Source organism: Polypterus senegalus, chromosome 3 (genome assembly GCF_016835505.1).
Source record: "Polypterus senegalus isolate Bchr_013 chromosome 3, ASM1683550v1, whole genome shotgun sequence".
In the NCBI taxonomy this organism is placed as follows: Eukaryota; Metazoa; Chordata; class Cladistia; order Polypteriformes; family Polypteridae; genus Polypterus; species Polypterus senegalus.
In genome coordinates, this window is record NC_053156.1 from 198863528 (window position 1) to 198886690 (window position 23163).

Genomic DNA, 23163 nt, shown 5'->3' on the forward strand with positions numbered 1-23163 from the left:
TGTTGGCAGATTATCAGCATGACTTACATTTCCCTCATTTTCCCTTATTAGGCCACATTGACACTCATGGGTTTTTGTTTTTCCTCAAGCTGACTTAGTTATTATAAGAATGATGCCATCAATCACTCTTAAGTCAAGGTGATATAACTTAATATCACCATTAATGTCTTGCTTTTTCAAAGAGAGACCCAGAGAAAATTAAAAATAAACACTATACCAAATTTACATTGTTAAAAAACAAACGGTGCACACTTTCTTAACCCCTTTTATTTTATCCAGAAACTCATGAGGGTGTTTTCCCATCCAGTTGACTATAGCAAAGTTGTTCAAATCTCACCTCAGAGTAGCATATAATTATTTCAGGAAGAATTTTAAAGTAACCTAAATAAAAATCCCTTTGTCAATATTGGCTGAATATTTTTTGCAATGTATCATTTTCAAATATCACCATTAATATGCTAAAACAAATACAACATATTATTGTAGCTGCATCAGAATTTGATTTTTAATTATAATGTACCACATGGAAGGGAGGGTGCCAAGACTGTGAGTAGTGCTGACCTTCAAATGTGCTTTGCAGGCCCTGATTCTATGCTCTCATTTATGATCAAATTGTCCTTGGGTGATGCATGGCCACTTATGTTTTGTATGCACTAATATAATTATGAATATCAAGTGTATAGAACACACCTTCAGCCTTCAGACGTGGCAGTTGACCTCAGTTTCACGGAGTGGACTATTTTGTTGTTGATTCACATCTAGAGGTTTCAGTATGTCAATTAAACAGAAGACCTCCTCTTAATATATGATGCTGCCTAGAAATGTTTTCCAAAGGGTAAAAATTTGATTCTAATCTAAAACTTTTTTATATTGATATTTTGTCCAGTTTGGTAGTTATTAGGTAGATGAGGGATTAACAGCTAATTGGTTGTTCATATCCCCAAATTAACCTCTAAACCTAGAACATGCTGTCTGATATCACTGATTTGTAAAATAAATAAAAATACAAAAAACAATTGCATAAAAATAATAGATAAAATAAATGAAATGATTTAGTTCCATGTTGCTGTTTAACCAATAGATGCAAGTGTCATTTGTTTTCATGCCGTCTTTCAATGAAGGAGGTAACCCTCAAAGTTCAACTATACATGCTTCAATAATAATATAATTTGATTTGGTTCAAAAAAGATTCAGCATCATTAGTCAGTCAGTCAGTCATTATCCAACCCACTATATCCTAACACAGGGTCACAGGGGCCCCTCCTTAAACCGCCACCTTATCGTGGTGGAGGGGTTTGCGTATCCCAATGATCTTAGGACCTCTGTTGTCTGGGGCTTTATGCCCCTGGCAGCACCACCCAAGGAAAACTGGTCCTGGGTAAGGGATGAAACAAAGAGCGGTTCAGCAGACCTTCTATGATAAATAAAAAATTTGGACGGCGTTTTCCCTCGCCCGGACGTGGGTCACCAGGGCCCACCTCTGGAGCCAGGCCCAGAGGTGGGGCTCAATGGCGAGTGCCTGGTGGCTGGGCCTGCACCCATGGGGCTCGGCTGGGCACAGCCCGAAGAGGCAACGTGGGTCCCTCTTCTCATGGGCTCACCACCTATGGGAGGGGCCAAGGAGGTCGGGTGCAGTGTGAGTTGGGTGGTGGCCGAAGGCGGTCCGATCCTCAGCTACAGAAGCTGGCTCTTGGGACCTGGAATGTCAACTCTCTGAAGGGGAAGGAGCCTGAGCTAGTGCGCAATGTCGAGAGGTTCCGGCTAGATATAGTTGGGCTCACCTCGACGCACAGCTTGGACTCTGGAACCAATCTCCTTGAGAGAGGCCGGACTCTCTACCACTCTGGATTTGCCCCCGGTGAGAGGCGCCGAGCAGGTGTGGGCATACTTATTGCCCCCAGACTTGGAGCCTGTACATTGGGGTTTACCCCGGTGGATGAGAAGGTAGCCTCCCTCCACCTTTGGGTGGGGGGACGGGTCCTAACTGTTGTTTGTGCGTATGCACCGAACAGCAGTTTGGAGTACCCACCCTTTTTGGAGTCCCTGGAGGGGGTGCTAGAGGACATATCTTCTGGGGACTCCCTCATATTTCTGGGAGACTTCAATGCTCATGTGGGCAATGAGTGTGAGACCTGGAAGGGCGTGAACTTCTGTGCTCATCACGGATTGTCCATAACGAACACCATGTTCAAGCATAGGGGTGTTCATATGTGCACTTGGCACCAGGACACCCTAGGCCTCAGTTCGATGATCGACTTTGTGGTTGTGTTGTCGGACTTGCGGCCACATGTCTTGGACACTCGGGTGAAGAGAGGGGTGGAGTTGTCAACTGATCACCACCTGGTGGTGAGTTGGCTTCGATGGTAGGGGAGGATGTCACCAGCAGTGAGGCATGCCGTCAAGCTGAAGAAGGAGTCCTACCGGACCCTTTTGTCCTGTAGTACTCTGGAGGCAGCTAATAGGTACCGACAGGCCAAGCGGAATGAGGCTTTGGGGTTTACTGAGGCAAAAACTTGGGCATGGGAGGAGTTTGGCGAGGCCATGTAGAACGACTTTCGGATGGCTTTGAGGAGATTCTGGTCCACCGTCTGGCGTCTCAGGAGGGGGAAGCAGTGCAGTGTCAACACCATATATGGTGGGGATGGTGAGCTGCTGACCTCAACTCAGGATGTTGTGGGTTGGTGGGGGGAGTACTTTGAAGACCTCCTCAATCCCACTAACATGCCTTCCAATGAGAAAGCAGAGTCTGGGGACTCAGAGGTGGGCTCCTCCATCTCTGGGACTGAGGTCAAAAAACTCCTTGGTGGCAGGGCACCGGGGGTGGATGAGATTGAATTCCTCAAGGTTCTGGATGTTGTAGGACTGTCTTGTTTGACACGTCTCTGCAACATCGAATGGACATCGGGGACAGTACCTCTGGATTGGCAGACGGGGGTGGTGGTCCCCCTCTTTAAGAAGCAAGGGACCGGAGGGTGTGTTCCAACTACTGAGGGATCACACTCCTCAGCCTCCCTGGAAAAGTCTATTCGGGAGTTCTGGAGAGGAGAGTCCGTTGGATAGTCGAACCTTGGATTCAGGGGGAACAGTGTGCTTTTCGTCCTGGTCGCGGAACAGTGGACCAGCTCTACACCCTTAGCTGAGTCCTGGAGGGTGCATGGGAGTTTCCCCAACCAATCTACATATGTTTTGTGGACTTGGAAAAGGCATTCGATCGTGTCCCTCGGAGAATCTTGTGGGGGGTGCTCCAGAAGTATGGGGTACCAGACCCCCTGATAAGGGCTGTTCGGTCCCTGTAAACCAGTGTCAGAGCTTGGTCCGCATTGCCGGCAGTAAGTCGAACCCATTTCCAGTGACAGTTGGACTCCGCCAGGGCTGCCCTTTGTCACTGATTCTGTTCATAACTTTTATGGACAGAATTTCTAGGCACAGCCAGGGTGTTGAGGGGGTCTGGTTTGATGGACTCAGGATGGGTCACTGCTTTTTGCAGATGATGTTGTCCTGTTTGTTTCATAAGACCATGATCTTCAACTCTCTCTGAATCGGTTCGCAGCTGAGTGTGAATCGGCTGGGATGGGAATCAGCACCTCCAAATCCGAGACCATGGTCCTCAGCCGGAAAAAGGGTGGAGTGCCCTCTCAGGGTTGGGAGCGAGATCCTGCTCCAAGTGGAGGAGTTCAAGTATCTCGGGGTCTTGTTCACGAGTGAAGCAAGAATAGAGCGTGAGATCGACAGGCGGATCGTTGCAGCGTCTGCAGTGATACAGGCTCTGCATCGGTCTGTCGTGGTGAAAATGGAGCTGAGCTGTAAGGCAAACCTCTCAATTTACCAGTCGATCTACATTCCTACCCTCACCTATGGTCATGAGCTATGGGTAGTAAACGAAAGAACGAGATCGCAAATACAAGCGGCTGAAATGAGTTTCCTCCGCAGGGTGTCTGGATTTTCCCTTAAAGATAGGGTGAGAAGCTCAGTCATCCGGGAGGGGCTCAGATTAGAGCCGCTGCTCCTCCGCATCGAGAGGAGTCAGGTGAGGTGGCTCGGGCATCTGATCAGGATGCCTCCTGGACGCCTCCCTGGTGTGGTGTTCCAGGCATGTCCAACCGGGAGGAGGCCCCGGGGAAGACCCAGGACACGCTGGAGGGACTATGTCTCTCGGCTGACCAGGGAATGCCTTGGGATTCTCCTGGAAGAGCTAGAAAAAGTGGCCAGGGAGAGGGAAGTCTGGGCCTCTCTGCTCAAGCTGCTGCCCCCACGACCTGACCTCGGATAAGTGGAAGAAGATGGATGGATGGATGGATGGATAGATGGATGGGTGACGGGGGTCTGCTGGAGCCAATCCCAGCCAACACAGGGCGCAAGGCAAGAACAAATCCCTGGGCAGGGCGCCAGTCCACCACAGTCAGCATCATTAATATTTTAAAATATATTTATTACACAATAATAATACCACATTAGTTTTGCAATCTCTAAAGCTAATTAACAATGTTTATATGTAATATATTTATCTAACATTCATCATTACCTACGTCAATCACAAGGCAACAAAAAAAAAAATGTTTTGTTCCTGGCAAGACAATGTTATTTTCGTGTTGCTTGGGTCAAAACCAACTAGTAACAATCATCCATTGAGTCAAAACATTGGTTTTGTCACTTCTGTCCAACATTTTGTATACAGTCATGGCCATAAGTTAAGCATCACTACAGCAAAACCTTGTTTGAGTCACTGCTAATAATTCTGTCATTCAATGGCATTAAGTTATGGTGCAAAGCTGTTGTATATGTAAAGCCTAAACATACACCAATGTAATTGCTGTAATATCAGTCGGATATATCGCTAGATGTCGTTGACATGGTTGCCAGATGGTAGCACCTGTATAGCAGCAGCAATTTGCTGTTTACCAAACCCAAAGTATGTAACACCTTACGGGGACTGCTGCTGTGGCGCGCTGATTCCTGACATGTTATTTACTTAACAGATTACTGTACAGAAAGTTTAGAGTATTTGGACGACTTTTCCCACTGACACAGCTGCTGTGTAAGGGTATACAGCAGCTTACCCTCTAGTTGCAGCACAGGTGCTAAGCATATAACTACTGAGAATCGGGCGACAGAGCAGATTAGATATATCTGACATTTCTAGAGTGAGTACTAAACTAGTGAGTATTTTATTCAAGCATGGCATCGAGAGGTTGTAAATATCCAGCGGACTCTTTTTGTTATATTTGCTGTGAGTTTATCAAAAAAACACACATTGACTACATCTGCAAGAATGAATGCAGACTATAAAGAATACTTTGGTATGCCAGTTAGAGATCAAGATAAGTCTTGGGCTCCACACTTTAGTTGCGACTGCTGCAAGAAGACTCTTGAAGGTTGGTTCCGGGGAGAGAAGAGAAGCATGAAGTTTGCGATACCGAGAATTTGGCAAGAACCAACAGATCACCTGAACAACTGCTATTGTTGCATGGTAGATCCATCAAAACGACGTCCTGGGAAAAATGCATCTGCTGTGTTCTCTCTTGACATCCCTTCTTCGATCATCCCAGTTCCACATTCCTCTGACCTTCCCATTCCAGCACCACTGCAGAACATGCAAATGTCTACGGAAGACACCAGCTGAGACAACGACACTGATGCAGCTGACGTTTTTCACACTGCTGATGAAAGCACTCCATACTTTCCTAACCAGAATGACCTAAATGACTTGGTGAGAGATCTTGGTCTCACTAAAGCTAAAGCCGAACTTCTGACATCCCGATTGAAACAGTGGAACTTGTTAGACAAAAGCATGCAAGTTACAGGTCAGAGAAAACGACATCAAGCATTTTCCGTTTTTTCACCCTTCAAGATAACCTTTTCTACTGCCATGATGTGACAGGTCTATTTGATGCAATTGGGATATCATGAAACCCACAGGATTGGCTCCTCTTTATCGACAGTTCTTCCAGGAGACTAAAAGCAGTTCTTCTCTACAATGGGAATCAGCTACCATCTATCCCGGTGGCTCACTCAGCACAGCTTAAGGAGGAATACAATAGCATCAAACTGCTGCTGCAGGCTTTGAACTATGAACAGTATCGTTGGGAGGTCATTGGTGATTTTAAAATGGTAGCTTTCTTAGTAAGTCTTCAGGGTGGTTTCACCATGTTTCCATGCTACCTTTGTCTTTGGAACAGCAAAGACACCAAAGAACACTACCATTTTCGAGACTGGCCAGAGAGAAGCAACTTCACCGTCAGGATTAACAACGTCAAATGGGAGCCTCTGGTGGATCCTAAGAAGGTTCTTATGCCACCCTTGCACTTCAAGTTGGGGCTAATGAAACAATTTGTCACAGCTCTCGGTAAAGAGTCTGCAGCCATGAAATACCTAGAAGAATTTGTTCCCAAGCTGTCTGAGGCTAAAGTAAAAGCTGGAAACTTTGTTGGACCACAGATAAAGAAAATCATGGAGTGTCAGCAATTTCCCAGCACTCTCACAGAGGTCCAAAAGGCAGCTTGGAGCAGCTTCATTGCAGTAGTACGGGAATTCCTCGGAAATCATAAGGCGGAGAATTATGTGGATCTGGTAGAGACACTAGTAAGGAACTATCAGGCTATGGGGTGTAGTATGTCACTAAAGGTGCACATCCTGGATGCTCATCTACAAAATTTTAAAGAGAACATGGGAGCATATTCAGAGAAATAAGGAGAAAGATTCCACCAAGATCTCAAGGAATTCGAGCATTGATACCAAGGACAATACAATGAGAATATGATGGGGGACTACATCTGGGGTCTTGTTCATGACAGTAACTTAGTTTACAATCATCAGTCTAAAAGGACATGTAATTTTTAAGTTTAATTGGACTATATGGACACAAATCAGAAGATTTTGTAAAAAATTTGAAGTCTCTTGCAAAGGCTGTTAATGTTATCTAATGCGTGTTCTGAACTATTGATGCCCTGACCACAAAATCAAAGTTATTTTGAAATGAAAGTTATTTTCTATCATTTGGATATATAAGCTAACAGGAACTAATAGTTATTTCACAGACACAACAAGTGTGTTACATGGTGTAAACAACACAAAACATATAATAGAATTTTGCTACCAGAACGATAACCCTGCTTATTACCATTGTAAGAACTGGAGACCAGAGGCGTGGAAAGGTTTGGGGCAGCCACCCGTTTAATGCGGTTTCCCGGCTGCAAAAGTATTTGAGGCATTTTCAAACAGTTGTTCACACAACAGAGTCCAAAACAGAACTGCCTGCCTAAGCAAAGGCAGTGAGCTTTATAGCTCAGAGGGCGGAAATGATGTCGTCCTCTGGGCCGGAACTGGAAGTGACATCACCCTTGGGGCCGGAACCGGAAGTGACCTCATTCTTGGGGCCGGAACCGAGGTGGTGTGTCCTTCCTGGAAATGGCGGCTCCTGGTGGGATTTCCGGTAAGACCTGCAGAGAACTCAGAAAGAGCGTCAGCGTACCCGCCCCTGGGCAGATGTATAAACAGTATTGTCTAAGCCCTTCAGCTGCTTCCCATGCACACGTGTGTGACAAGACTCCCCTCAGCCCAGACCCGTGGGTCGGGCGACCTGCACCGAGAGGTCGGGGCCGGGAGAGGGCATCGGCGTTGGCATGAAGGGACCCCTGTCGATGAACGAGCGTATATTTGTACTGCTGCAGGTCAAGAAACCACCTCGTGACCCGCGGATTCGACTCCCTGTGAAGGGCCATCCACTTTAAAGGCGCATGATCCGTCACCAGAGTGAACACGCGACCCAAGAGGTAGTACCGCAGCTGCGTCACCGCCCATTTGATCGCCAGAGCCTCCTTCTCCACCGCCGCGTACCTGGTCTCCGGTCCAACAGTTTCCGGCTCAGGTACATAACGGGTGTTCAACACCGTCGGCGCTTTGGCTCAACACGGCTCCCAAGCCTGTGTCCGCGTCCGCCTGGAGGACAAAAGGAGAGAGAAGTTAGGGGAGATTAAGATAGGTGCTGAAGTCAGAGCCCTTTTTAAGTCACTGAATGCAGCCCCCGCTTTATCAGACCATACCACCGTATTAGGAGCTCTTTTCTTTGTCAAGTCGGTCAAGGCGCCGCTCTCCCGGAGAGGCGAGGCACAAACCGGCGGTAGTACCCGGCCAAACCGAGAAAGGATTGGACTTGCCGCTTGGTTTGCGGACGGGCCAGGCCATTATGGCTTGCAACTTGGAACACTGTGGCCTCACAGTACCCCGGCCCACTAGGTAGCCCAAATATTTGGCTTCTCTCAACCCGAAGTAACATTTCTTGGGGTTGATGCGAGCCCGGCCTCTCCCAATGTCCGTAATACTGCTGTGACCTGCTGTATGTGCTCCTTCCAGGTGCTGGAATAGATGACAACGTCATCCAGATAGGCAGCACAGAACGAGTTATGGGGCCGGAGCACTTTGTCCACCAGACGCTGAAAAGTCGCAGGCCCCGTGTAACCCGAATGGAAGGACACGATACTGCCAGTGTCCGCTAGGAGTGCTAAACGCGTTTTTTTCCTTCGCGGACTCCGTTAAAGGAACCTGCCAGTACCCCTTTGTCATGTCAAGTGTAGTCAAGAATTTGGCTGGTCCCAGTCTCGAGGAGGTCGTCCACGCGAGGCATGGGATAAGCATCAAATCGGGAAACTTGGTTGAGCCGACGGAAGTCATTGCAAAACCTCCAACTGCCGTCAGGCTTAGCAATCAAGACGATGGGGCTGGACCAGGGACTACTACTTTCCTCGATCACTCCTAGTGCCAGCATTCGCTTGATTTCCAGTTCCACTTCTACTTTCTTTGCCTCCGGGAGTCTGTAGGGTCGCCACGGACGATCACCCCCGGGTCAGTCACTATGTCGTGCGCAATCAGAGAGGTCCGACCTGGTTGTTCACTTACCACCTCTGGGACCGAGCGGATAGCTGCTTCGAGCTCCTGTCTCTGTCTGGGAGATAGCTGTTCACGAAATTAAGGGCACTTACTTCCGAGAGAGAGCAGGGCTGTCCGGAGGAGGGATCGGGATCCCTCTCCTTCCACGGTTTCAGCAGGTTTACATGATATATTCGCTCAGCTGGTCGGCGATTGGGCTGTTTCACCAAATAGTCGACCAATCCCTTCCTCTCCTTAATTTCGTAGGGGCCTAGCCAATGCGAGCAGTTTAGAGTGTGAAGTAGGAACCAATACCATGACGCGATCCCCGGTTGGAACTCCCGGAGAGTCGTACACGGTCATACAGGCGGGCCTGTGCTGATTGTGCCTCCTCGATATGACTTTTAGTATAGGTCTTATTACATCAAATCTATCGCGCAATTGGGCGATATACTCCAAAATGTTAGTGGAGGGCTGTGCCTCCCCTTCCCAGCCCTCTTTTAAAATATCTAATAAGCCCCGGGGCTGTCTTCCGTATAGTAATTCAAAGGGAGAGAACCCCGTAGAGGCTTGAGGACTTCCGTAGGCAAAGAGGACAAGGGGAGGAGTTGGTCCCAATTCCTCCCATCCTTGCTGACTACCTTACGTAGCATTTGCTTGAGAGTTTGATTGAATCTCTCCACTAGCCCATCGGTTTGAGGATGATACACGAGGTTTTAAATGCTTTATTTTCAGTAACTTGGCAGTCTCCTTGAACGTTTCCGAGGTGAAAGGCGTTCCTTGGTCCGTCAGGACTTCTCTAGGAATGCCCACCGTGAAAAGACTCCTACTAGTTCCGTGCAATATTTTTAGTGGTAGCCGAGCGCAATGGAACGGCTTCAGGGAATCGGGTTGCATAATCCACGAGGACGAGTATATATTTATATCCTCGGGCTGAGGGCTCCAGGGTCCTACTATATCCACCCCAATCCTGTCAAAGGAACGCCAATAAGGGAAGGGGAATCAGAGGAGCACGGTCCTTCCTAGGAATTTGCCGCAGTTGACACTCCGGCAGGAAATGCAAAAGCGCGAACCTCCTCATTAATCCCGGCCAAAAAGCGGAGCTTAATGCGCTCTAATGTTTTATCGGAGCCGAGATGGCCTCCAAGAAGGTGAGAGTGGGCTAACTTCGCAAACCTGCCGCCGGTAGGTCCGCGGGACTAGCAACAACTTCCGGACCTTCCCTCATGTTCAGCAACCCGATACAATAATTCATTATCCATGACAAAGTGAGGTCCCTGTGGCATGGGCAAATGCGTGCGTTGGCCGTTAACGAGAACCACTGCATTCTTTATGTGCTTCAGAGAGTCGTCATTCCACTGTTCTCTCTTGAAAGAAGCCGGAGTCGCTCTAAACTGAAAGTGCAACTCAGAGAGCGGGTCCAGTCTGACCTCAAGGGGCGGAGAATCCTCCCTCGCTGCCGGGGCGCTAGTGGATGACGTAGTAGCCCGCGACGGTCCGGGAGTATCTTCGTCACTCTCTTGGCCTACCGCCCCACTCCCTGTCGGCTGATTACACGGTGTGGAAGCAGCTTGAGATGAGTCTTTATCATCTATAACGAGGCCAAAAGCTTTTCGGGGAATGCTTTCTAAACTACGTTACTGTCAGACCAGTCCGCCCGAGGATTACGGAAACGGAGGATCCGGTGTACCGCTTCGTAAGTCGCCGAAGGGTTCCTCCGAGACATACGTAACACGGGCGGTATTGTACGGCGGATATCTCCGTGTATACATTTTAGACTGGTCTTTTCTTAATCCATTGTTGCGGTAGAACAAACGGCGAGCAACGACAGACACGTTACTGCCGGAATCAAACAGCGCTGTTATCATATGTCCATTAATAAGAAGCTCTCCCGTATGTTTATCCGCCAGGGATTGCTAAGGGCACACAAACAACCCCGCCATTGTCCCCTACGGTCCGCCTTGTTCCCCGACAGGTCGCAAGCCAGACGGCCCGGCGACTTCGAACAGGCTCTGGATTGCGTGGAAGGGACTGCTTTGTAGGACATAACTCCCGGTAGTCCACAGAGCGGCTGTTCTGCCTCCCGGGTTTCACAGCCGGCCTCTGGGTTGCAAGAGCTGTAGCAGCTCGTCCATGGAATGGAATTCCCCAGGCCGGCTGGGCAAATTCCTGGGGTATCGCTGTAGCAGCAAAAACAGGCCACTTGCTGCACTATTTGCAAGGGGTCAAATCAAATGGCGTAGCCACTCACCCACCTGTTGCCAGAGAGCCATAGCCTGCTCTGACAGCCCTTTGTTGGGTTAAACTCCCAGTCTATTATATTCTTCACCTGCCGGCCTGGGGACAGCCCATCGTTAACAGGGACCTTGGTCCCGATGGGCGGCTCGGCTTTCCTACCCAGAAGAGCATACTGAGCCACTCGTGTGTTTTCCCCAGAAGCCAGCCCACGCCTGTGGGTCCCCTCTACCTTCTCCACGAGATGGGTTGGTAGCCCCGGGTTATGCTCGTGGAGCAGAGCCTGCACCGCGTCCTTCCTGACCCTCCGGCGCACTCCCTGCCCCGAAACTCGGCCCCGTACTCACCCACCTGGTTCCTTGAAGTCCGTGTCCCGGTTCTTCGGGACACCATCCTGCCGACTACGCCACTGTAATAACTGGAGACCAGAGGCGGAAAGGTTTGGGGCAGCCACCCGTTTAATGCGGTTTCCCGGCTGCAAAAGTATTTGAGGCATTTTCAAACAGTTGTTCACACAACAGAGTCCAAAACAGAACTGCCTGCCTAAGCAAAGGCAGTGAGCTTTATAGCTCAGAGGGCGGAAATGATGTCGTCCTCTGGGCCGGAACTGGAAGTGACATCACCCTTGGGGCCGGAACCGGAAGTGACCTCATTCTTGGGGCCGGAACCGGAGGTGGTGTGTCCTTCCTGGAAATGGCGGCTCCTGGTGGGATTTCCCGGGTAAGACCTGCAGAGAACTCAGAAAGAGCGTCAGCGTACCCCGCCCCCCCCGGGCAGATGTATAAACAGTATTGTCTAAGCCCTTCAGCTGCTTCCCATGCACACGTGTGTGACACCATCAAGTTTCTGAAAGGCTAATGCATCAGGTAGCAGCACACTGAGTCCGATAAAAGGAATCTATTGTAGCATGGTACTGTTTATATAAGCCACAAAAACCTGAAGAATTGTGGATGGAGACATGGGGCTTATTGAGTAACTATCTGGGTCCTAGGTAGAAGAGGAAGACGCGCACTAGTAAGCCATGATGTAATAGCACAATCCTTCCCCTGTGTTTCCTTTAAATCAGTCCTTGTATTACTGGTATGATCACACATTTACCAAAATTTTGTGTCATATGACTGTTCCTAATCTTCAGAAGTATTTCAAAGTTTTAATTCCCAAAGTTGAGTTGAGTTGCACACTTATTAAATAAGCTTGTTAAGATTTTTTTTTTTTTTTGTGGGAGAAATTAATGAGTATGAAAATGTTAATGAAAACATGATATCATTAATGTGTGAAGCTGTTCTTTTCAGTTTCTTTAATCTCCCATTTTCCTTTTTAGCCAGAAACATTTGTGCATTCAATTTTATTATTAGTGCACAGGATTAATTGCTTTTAAGTTTTTATTCAAAGACTACACCGTAGATATTACTCTCCTAATTTGTCAGTGGCTAGACTTAAGACAGATCTACCAGTTGTCTCTCTTTCTCTCTGATTTATGCATTTGCTTTTATTTTTTCATGTATTTCAGATGATCAGTCTGAAAGAGATTAAAAAAAAGACATTTGCAACATATTTTATTTATTTGTATGCCCATTACATGTAAAAGATCTTATTTACTAATACAACTTGTTTTTTTAAAGTATACTTATTTTTGTTTGCAATCTTAGACTGGAAAACATTGAAAGAGATACATTTGAACATATTGAAAACTTGGAACTTTGTTTTTTTTTTTTTTATAGAAATAGCAAAGGCAGGAATGACCGTTAGTTGTCCTCTTCTCCATTCACAAAGCAGAACAAATCACTGGCTGCAAAGTGATTTGCTCTTCTGAAGGAACAAAATCTTCCCTTAATTCAGTTAATTTATTATTCATTTAGTTGTGTTGCTGATCTGTTAACAATAGTATGACCTTTTATAAATATTTTTCAACATAACCGTTCAAAAACACATACAGCAACTACCTTTTTTACCAAACCTCCTTTACACCAACCTTGGGTGTGCACCTCTGCTTTTAATCACACAGTCCGCACCCAAAAGATATATCAAACAAATTGTTTAAGCAAAATGTATTATAGAATATATACACAACAAATATTTTCACAGTAATAAACTAGTGCAATCCATAAAAACATCATATATCTGTAAATTTGGCTTGTATCTTGTCTGGCACTCCAATATCTGCAGCTATGCCATGTGAATGTGTTGCACACTTCCATTAGTATTATTATTAATATTATTTACTTATTTATCAGACACCTTTATCCAAGGCAACTTAAAATATTTCAGATACAGCTGGTTACATTTCTTACATTTTTCGAATTAGAGCACGGACAAGCGAAATGACTTGCTCATGGTCTCTTTGTGAAAGTAGCAGGATAAACATAGCATTGTTTTACTCTGGTTGAAACTCAGCTAACCAGAATGAGTTGCAGTTGTCAAGGAGGCATGAACTCACATACACATTTACACACTGATTTCTTCTTATACATTACATGACCAACTGATGAATAGTATGGTTTATATATAATAGCATAATCATCAACTTCCTATCCTTCTTTCATTAGCTGACCATTCATACTATATAAGAAAGGGCAGCATAGGCTCTTTTTTCCCCTTAGGAGACTGCTTTCCGTTAATGTAGTTTGTGACAACCTTGCATCTTCTACAGCTCTGTGATAGCCAGTGCAGTTTTCTACAATGCGCTGTATTAGACTGGTAACCTCACTTCAAGGGATACCCACTGAATCAACGAGCTAATTATAAGGTTATGGGATATACTGTTGACCCCCTGGAGGTAATAGCGAAGGAGAGAATTAAGACAAAACTGAGTGCCATTATGAACAATGCTGCACAACCTCTCTCTGGCACAATAACACTGAGCACTTTCAGCCAGTGAATTATTCAGTAGAAGTGTGTCAAGAAACATTACTCGGGCTTCTTTATACCAAGATCAATACGTCTGCATAATGCTTTACTGGGACTATGCCTGCCAAATTAGGAGTTTTCGTTCTCTTTAATTTCCTTGTTTTTTAGTCATTCTGGTGTGTATTCAGACCACGGTGTTTTATTTATTTATTTAAAGAGCTTCGATAAAAAGCCAAATTTCCCCCTGGGACAAATAATACAAGTCTATTCTATTCTATTTTAATCTAACTTCTGGCACAACATGTTAAAGACATCTACACTTGGTTTCAACTGGCCTTCTTGTACCCCAAGGTTTTATTCCCATATGCCACTCCTAAAAAACCATGAAGGTATTAAAAAGGGTGCAGCTGTGTGTACATCCAGAACCACATATTTGTATCCCTGGTAGGAACAGCACTCTCCACATAATTAGATACATCAAAAGCAGAAATAGAAATAATAGCACCCAGAATAAAATACATATGATCCTTGTACAATACTATATTGAGGGTACAACATCTTGGGTTGCTTGTGTGATGACATTGCCTGTGTTTGTAAATGCTAAATTTGCTTCAATTGCATTCCTGGTTCAAAATATTGGCCACTACCTTTATGAACACATACTTTCTGCTTCAAATGTACATTCCCATTATTTTCACGATTTTACTTTAAAATGGCAATATTAAAGCCACAATAATAGTAAAATGAAAATTGGAAATTGTTAAGTTGTGATCCATTGTCTTTAATAACCTAGAAATCCTGCTTTCTCTTGTTGTGATGAATGCTTAAAGTTCTAGCACAAATCAGCAGTTGGTCAAGGATCACATATTCAAGAAGCAAAAGACTATCTATTTTACTAATATATAATTTATATATATATATATATATATATATATTGTAAAGACGAGAGAACAAAAAAGAAGGTTTGGGGGATCCACCCCGTATATTGACACAGAATGCTAGTTTAAAACGAAAGTAGCCAATAAAGACTGAGTCAGTAACAAGACTAATTTGTTGAGTGGAGGTCTTGGTCTTCATACATGCTTGGCAGGAATAGGCTGGATATGGGTGGAAGTGAGGTCGGCAGAGGAACATGGTCTTGTATGTATATATAATCTCTTTTGTCTGTTACTAGTTACTCTGTTATTGCTTTTTTGAGCATGCTTAATACTTTTTATTGATAGACAAACCTGATCTTTTCCTTTTTCTGATTTTCTTTCTTAAGAACTAACATTTTATGTCAAGACTTGATTTCTGTATTGAATCTTGTTCGGTTAGGTTATTCTCTGGAGAATTAGTTAGGTTTCATAATAAATGAATAAATGGATTGAAAATGGTATTTCTTCAAAAATAAAAAAATAAATAAATACACGTCTTGCCTTGAGTCATATTTGCAAGTCCAGAATGTTAGAAGCCAAGAAATTAGTGATGTGTAGCCATCATAAATCAAGTTTATTTGAGGTTGTAATCTAGTTGTATGCACTATTTAAAAAAAGCTATGTGGTCAAGCTGCCCATCTAGTCATGAGCAACATACAATATATCTATTCAGCTTCATGAATGAGTTAATAAATTGTATGGGGTTGAATAGTTTAAAGAACATGCCACTTAATAAATACAATGCCTAAAATGATTACACGTGAATAGCTAGTTATATTGCATAATATTAAGTGACAATATTAAAGGTAATGTAACTGAAAATTTTGCTCAAAAAAAACGTATGTGGGCCTTTTCATTAGACTGAGCATTGCTGTAAGGATAGGCTTCAGAAAATTGATGAATGAATCTATGAATCTTTTTTTTTTTTATATAAATTTCAGCCACAGCATCAATTTAAATTTAGTTTGGGTTAGTTTGGGTCTGCTAAAACTGAATAGTAAATACATTTCACTCATCTATTTTACAGTGTGCTTTAATAATTTTATACTATGGTAATTCAGGAGAAATGCTATTAGAAAATGATTTGTCTTACTGAAAAACTATGAAAATGGATCCATAGGAAAGGAGATACTGATTTTTCTTTTATAATAGTTTGTACTCTATTCTAATTAAATCTAGGCATCAAATTCTATAATTTCTTGTACTGGCTATTTAGTAGATAATAAAGGTAACACTTACAAGAAAACTTAAGTAAGCTAAAAGATATATTGTTTTTATATACAGTATATATTTAATATTTTAATACTGCCCTAGATCTCTGACAAAGGGTTTCATTCTTATTGTTTTGTAGACATGCGGAATATTACATTCCAGATCACTCCAGATTCAAATAAGGACAGTGAAACGATTGAAATGGAGAAGGATGTAAAACTTTCTTGCCATGTAGACGCGCAGCCTCAGGACAGAGTGAACTATACCTGGTACAAGAATGGCATGCCTGTACGCACTTCCAGCTCTCTGGTCATCATCCGTAACGACCTTGACCTCGCACCCGGCACATCAAGCCTAGAGATCCTTGACCTGAAGTTTACGGACTTGGCCACCTACAAATGTGTTGCTTCATTTCCAGGAACGCCTATTCCTAAACTACAAATAGAGATGAATGTCACTGACAAAAGTGGTAAGATTTGTTTCCTTTTTAACTTGATATGTGTTTATGTATCTCAACAATGTAACATTTAGTGATTAATAACATTTTGTAACTAAGCAGAACCTTTACAACATGCGAAATGGGAAAATAAATAATTCTAATTTCAATGAAAATATGCAATACTTTATTCACATGCTGCATTCACTTGATACAGTTAAAGCAATGACACTAATGTGGATAGCTGTCAGATGAAAAAGCATCTCCACTTTGATTGAATTCAATTTTTATTCTAGGTGTGTGACTTAATGTAAGCTACTGCTTGAGCACATGTAAAGTTTTTTTAAATATTGTTAAAATTTGATGACTTGCTTTGTAAGTACTTTTTTTTCTGCTTCATATGATCACACAGTAAGATATCAGGTAAACGGGCACAGAATAGCTTTGAAATGACAATCATGGTAGCACTAATGTGTAAAGCTGATATTTAGAAGAAAAGTGTGCACTTTAAAAAATAAATTAGTGGGTAACTGATGTTATATACAATTTGAAACTGGAAAAAAATCAAATTCGCATTTAGAGGAATCTGTACAAAACCTGGCAGGATCTAATCAACAACATTAGAATAAGCATTTGAATTGAGGAAGCAGGTTCTCTCCCCTCTTTTACTCCATTTATCTTTATTCATTTATTATTTTATCTATTCATTTGTCTTTACAAGCATAAAGTTGGCCTAGCTCTCTTTCTCAGGGGTCGGGGTTGATTTGTTTTGAACCTTTATCGTTTTTTTTTTGTAAAAAAAAGTTATGTGTATGGAGTGTTATTTGATTTTTAAAAATTCAATACATTAAAAAAAATGAATACTCAAAACAGGGTAAAGAATGTTTAGATAAGAATTAAAGTATTCATAATTATGTAAGAAGCAGAGAATGCGTCAAATACAGGGGGTGCTGGTGTCAGTTTGGATAATACAATGATATGTAATTTAGTCTGTATAGCCCACCTAGTTACTGATACAAATACATACCTTGCTTCAAACAATTTGACATTAGCAGCAGAGAGTTAAAAAGTCATATAAGAAAGGAATGACAGCTTCTGATTTACTCATTCACTCAAGTTTCAGTTGAATGAGGGTTACTATTTATTACAATTAAATAAGTAATGTCAGCCATCCGTGGGATAAATTTATGATACCAGCCCACAAGACCAAGAAACCTTTGTCAACTTTTTAGATCAGAGGGAGGAGGGTAGTTTTGAATAGCTGAGGTTTTCTTAGGATCAACTTTCCTGATACCACATGGCCTAAAAAATGAATCTGCGGTTGTGCGAGGTGACACTTCTTCACATCTAACATCAGTTGGGCTTGCCCCAGTCGCTGAAAGACAAGGTCCAAATCCCGGAGGTGTTGGTGAAGGTCAGGGGAGAAAACAATAATATCGTCTATATAGACAAAACATATCTTCCCGATCAACCCACGCAAGACCTGCTCCATCAAACGCTGGAAATTTGCCCCTGCATTCTTCAGGACAAAAGGCATGACCTGAAATTGGAACAAACCTTCTGGTTTGGAAACCGCGGTCTTATGTATGCTGCCTTCTGCCATTCGCACTTGCCAATAACCACTGCGTAGATCTAATGTACTAAAGATGGCCGCTCCGTGCATGGATTCCAAAATCTCCTGGACCTGAGGCATGGGGTATGCATCCAAGAGTGTCTTGGCATTAAGTCCCCTGTAGTCCACACAGAACCTGTATGTTCCATCTGCTTTCTTTATCAAAACTACAGGTTCCGCCCATGTTGATGATGAAGGCTCGATGATCCCTTGTTCCAACATTTTGCCGATATGTTCTTTAATATTCCCTTTCTTTAGGGGTGAGACTTGATAAGTGCGATGACGCACTGGAACCTCATTCACCGTGTGTATGTCATGGGTAACCACCTGTGTTGCCCCCAGCTTCTCCGTCCATACATTCGGCCATCGGCGAAGCAGAGGTTTAACTTCATCCAGCTGGTTTGAAACAATATCCTGATCTTGGGTCTCACAGGCCTCCAACTCTGCGGCATAAAATCCCAAGTATGCCCCATGCAGTTCTTCTCGGACCTTTGCTACAAAGGGATGCTCCCCACTGCCTGGCACCAAGATGGAAATGAATGGTCATCTTTACTGCAGTGGTAGAGTCGAGACCAAGGAGCAAAGGCCATGACAAGTGCGCATCCTCCAGGATAAAGGTATCCATCTTCCAAGCCACATTATGGAGTACATATCTCAGCGAGACCTTACCCAGGGCCTGGGTGCTCAGTCCCATCGGCCATGATAAACTTAATGGTCGAGGTAGCCAGGAGTTTTTCATTCTGTCTGGCTATTGTCTGTCTGGTGCCTGAGTGCTCATTAGTGAACCCCTTTCCCAGACGCCCTCCCCAGCGCCCAAATCCGAATCCCTGGTTTGACGTAGACAATAAACAAAAGAAAATAATAAAAAAAAAATGTTCTCTGAAAACGCCAAAAAAGAAAAATTTACTTAATCCACATTAAAGAAAAAATAAATCCTGCAGTTCAGTTCCTTCCATAGGGCAGTAGGAAAACACAACAGTCCTCTGGTGGAATGGCTTCTTTGCAGACTATCACGAAGAAATGCAAATTCAGGAATCTGACTCACCAGATGGGAGCACCCGGAGAACACCAGAACCTGGCCTCTTCTCTGGGATTCGTCACCAGATTATTTCTTCACGGTGGCCACCCACCGAAAGATCCTGAATGATCCTTTAAGCGTGGATAGTCTCTCCTTGCCTTCAGCCTTTTCCTTCCTTTTTTTTCTTCCCTCCTGCCTTGATCCGCCATTCCCCTTAAATAGAAAAAGTTTCCTGCCGAAACATCCTTGCCCCTCTCGGTTGTTATGGCAACCTCATGCCGGCAATAGGCAGCTGGAATATTTACCGGGCAGGGTCCTCCCAGACTGGAACGTCATCAAAGGTGCCTGAAGGGCTATTTACAAACACCCTTCCAGCCAACATAATAAAGTGACAGACAGTCCAGGAGGCCATCCCGACTGTCAAGTTATGTAGCCTTGCTACATCATCTTTTTGCAGAAGAGATGCATATACACAAGATCATTTTAGTAAAGAGTGTCAGGCTCAGAGTTAGGTGACTGAAGTTGGTATCAACAAACAACACAAAGTGACGTCTTTCAGACTTCATATGCAAAATTTAGCAATACTTATTTATGTATTATGTTTCCATAGGCTCCCATTTGTCACAAACATTGAGGGGGGAGGCGGGTGGTTTAGGCAAAAATTATAATGTATCAGTTTGGTTGCCTACTATTGACAACAAATTGATTCAGCAGCAGAGACCTGCAGTAATGCTTTTTGCTTAAATTAAACATTAAATCTTGGGCATTGTACATTTTGAGTGCTTCTTGAAAGGTACTCTAGGATACTTTTGTGTTTTTTTTAGCTTATAGGGATTAAAGAAAAGACTTATGTAAATCCTTTTGATCATTTATTTAAAACAAAAACAGCATCTATAAAATAATAATAAACCTCAATGTGAGACACAGAAATGGCAAAGTAAAACTTAACAGTCCACACAGCAACATGATTTTAGCAATAGGCCTTGAATCTACTAAAGGCTGATTTTATTTAAAGTTCAAATATAAATGACACTCAAATGGGCTTACAATAAAACTTGTGTTAACACATTGTAAATATCATCCTCTGTTACTTATTACCATCTACGAATTGACAACCATTCCTTACATTTACTCCTGACTCATTGAAAAGTTATCAGTAGTTCGTTTTTTATTTGAAAAAAGTGTGCATTGAGTGGATGGTTATGCACATTCACTTGAATGAACACAAACAGGAATCAAGTATCACTTTTTAATGATAATTTTTATATTTTGATTGGGCTACACAGTTTATTTCAGTGACAAAATACATTCACTGTATGTTTTGGGTTTTTTGGGCTGCTTTAGAAAGGTTATGATTTTGCTATAACTGTCTCCGTAGCCTACTGGTTATTTTGACCTTCTGGTTAAGATGATAAATCAGATACACATCTACTTGTAGAAACAAATAGACCTATTTTCAGCTCAGTTTTACCAGAATGACCATTCTCTAACATCGTACATCAAGTTTATAATTGGGAGCAAATAAGTCAATGCCCTCCCACTCAGGCTGTCACCTATGAATGTTTTGTTCTCTGTTTTTAATCAAAAGATATGGAAAGTCAATGAAAAAGTAGACATTGCCAAGCTGTTTGGGTGGGGAAGGCATTACAGAATCTTGACTTTTTTTTTGTAATGCCTTTCACTGTTCACTGTTAAGAGCAAGAAGACAACCTAAATATCTTAGTTGTTAATGGGGTGAGCCTGAAGACAAGTATTCTGGGGACTGACATTCTAGATCTCACTTAGAAGAAGAGTTTCATAGATGAGCTAGCTGAAGTGAAATGTAAACACTGTAGTTTTTCTGACTTGTAACTTTAGTGCCTGTATTTTGAACTTGTTGTGTTTTAATGATCCCGAATTGAAGGGAAAATTATAGTAATTCCAAGAAGGTGTAATGAAAGCTTAAGAAAGGATTTTAGCATCTGACAATGACAGGTGAGAACAGATTGTGGCAACTTTAAACAATTGGTACTGTGGAACGTGTGCATTTAAATTCAGGTGAGTATCAAACATGATGATGGGATGACAGTATACATTGAGGAGGGAAGCTTCTAAGGTGATACCAGAAGAACTAACCTGTGTTTCGTCTTCATAACTGTGTATTATAATAGTTTACTGAAGTGTGAAGGATTTTAGATGATAGGCACTAGGTGTCTCACAGCAAAGAAAAGAAATATTGTCTTAACAGTAAGAAGATAAACTAACCCATAAAGGATGACAGAGTCTGCAAGATGATAATTTGGCTTGCCGTAAGTATTAAGCTATGTGTGTACACTGGGTGCCCTGGAAAAGATAACAAACAGGAGACACCAGTATGAGAAAGTATACTTTCTCCGTAATTCAGATAATGCTTCCTTAGGGTATTAGAAGACATGCAAACCATCATCTCTCGGGAATGACTTACTTTCTGTATATAGTGGAAAAAAGGATTAGTAAACATCCCTTCCAGTAAAAAAAACAGAATGTGGTCCATGAATGAGACAAATGTGCCCTAGTTGCCCTTTCAAAGATAAAGATTTGCAGAAGGCATACATTCCCTTACAACTTATTGTCCCTGAATGAAATAAGTGAAACTGTGTTGCTTTTTAAAACAGGGGTGCCCAGAAGTTGTCTATAAGACCTATAAGGCTTTATGGGCTATGGAAAGCTAAGAGAAGCAGTAAACTCAAGGTCTGCTAAGAGTATTTTGTCCTAATGTCTGTTTGGATTTTGTACCATTCCAGGTTAATCAATGCATCAAAATTATCTCTGTATGAGTGAAAGTGAGCATATGAGTGAATATGATGAGCAATTGGTGTTCCATCCAAAGTCATTCATGCTTTTAACCTAATTTAGAGAGGGTTGGTTCTTGCCATGTATTGTGTGACTCAGTAGTAAAACATCATGTTTAGAAATTGAACTCACAGAAGGAAGCAAGAAGAGTTTTTGTACCTTGCATATATTTTTACAAAGATTTTGTGTGTTTGAATACAGTAATAAGAATTTCATGGGACAATGAAAATTAGTCCCCATACTCTCAACTCCTGTTTAGTTCAATTCTGTGTACAGTTTATATTTTTAAAATAATCCATTTGCTAACTTGCTCAGTGCAATTGAGGGTCATGAAGTAGCAAAGTCTATCCCAGCAACACTGAGTGTAAAGAAGGAACAAAATGTGCAGTGCTAATGTACTTCAGGGCTCATTTACATGTATATATGTATATATATATATATATATATATATATATATATATATATATATATATATATATATATATATATATATATATATATATATATATATATATATATATATATATATATATATATATATATACTCGATCATACAGATCCAATTTTGAATCATCAGTCAATGCAGAATTAAAGCATTTTTTAATGTGGGAGAAAAACTGGATTATCATAAGGTAATATAAAAACTTAGAATAACATTTAATAATCAGTGAAAGAAAGTAGTTCATTAAAGAGTAGTCAGGGTAATAAAAGGAGAATGCAAAATTATTCTTTGATATTATTAGAAATTTTTATTGTTGTGTTGTGATATGACTATGGCTTTTAATTCATCTCTATGTATCTCAATTACAAATCTGTCTATATGGTTGACCTTGAATATGTACAAAGAATAATGGGTAAAGTAAAAATAAGTAAAAAGTAAAAGGAAACATTTCTACAAGAAAAGCAGAAGTGTCAGTGTAGGGCATACTCACTGCATAGATGATTAAAATTGATGTTTAACTTCAGCTCAAGCCAGAGCTGGTTTCAAAAACCTAAACATCTAAACATTGGGGTGCACTATGCCCTTTATTCAGTTTTTTTCTGAACTGGTTCAGTTTTTAGAATCGCATTTGGAGTTTCCAGCTACATTTTACTGATTGTTTCACAGACTCACTGGATTTAACAAACGTAATTTGCATAAGTTTTAAAATTGCAGGCAAATATCTTATATACCTGTACCTAAAATTAGAGATACACAAATTAATTGTAGGTA

At 42.4% G+C, this 23163-nt stretch overlaps 1 protein-coding gene across 1 annotated transcript in view; it reads left to right on the forward strand.

Moving 5' to 3' along the window:
- The window catches only part of LOC120525770 (MAM domain-containing glycosylphosphatidylinositol anchor protein 1), a 1080913-nt gene that overhangs the window by 563866 nt on the left and 493884 nt on the right, over window positions 1–23163 (forward strand). The window contains exon 8 of the mRNA XM_039748356.1: window positions 16213–16542. Coding sequence (XP_039604290.1) covers window positions 16213–16542 — 330 coding nt within the window. The remainder of the gene's footprint in view (window positions 1–16212; window positions 16543–23163) is intronic.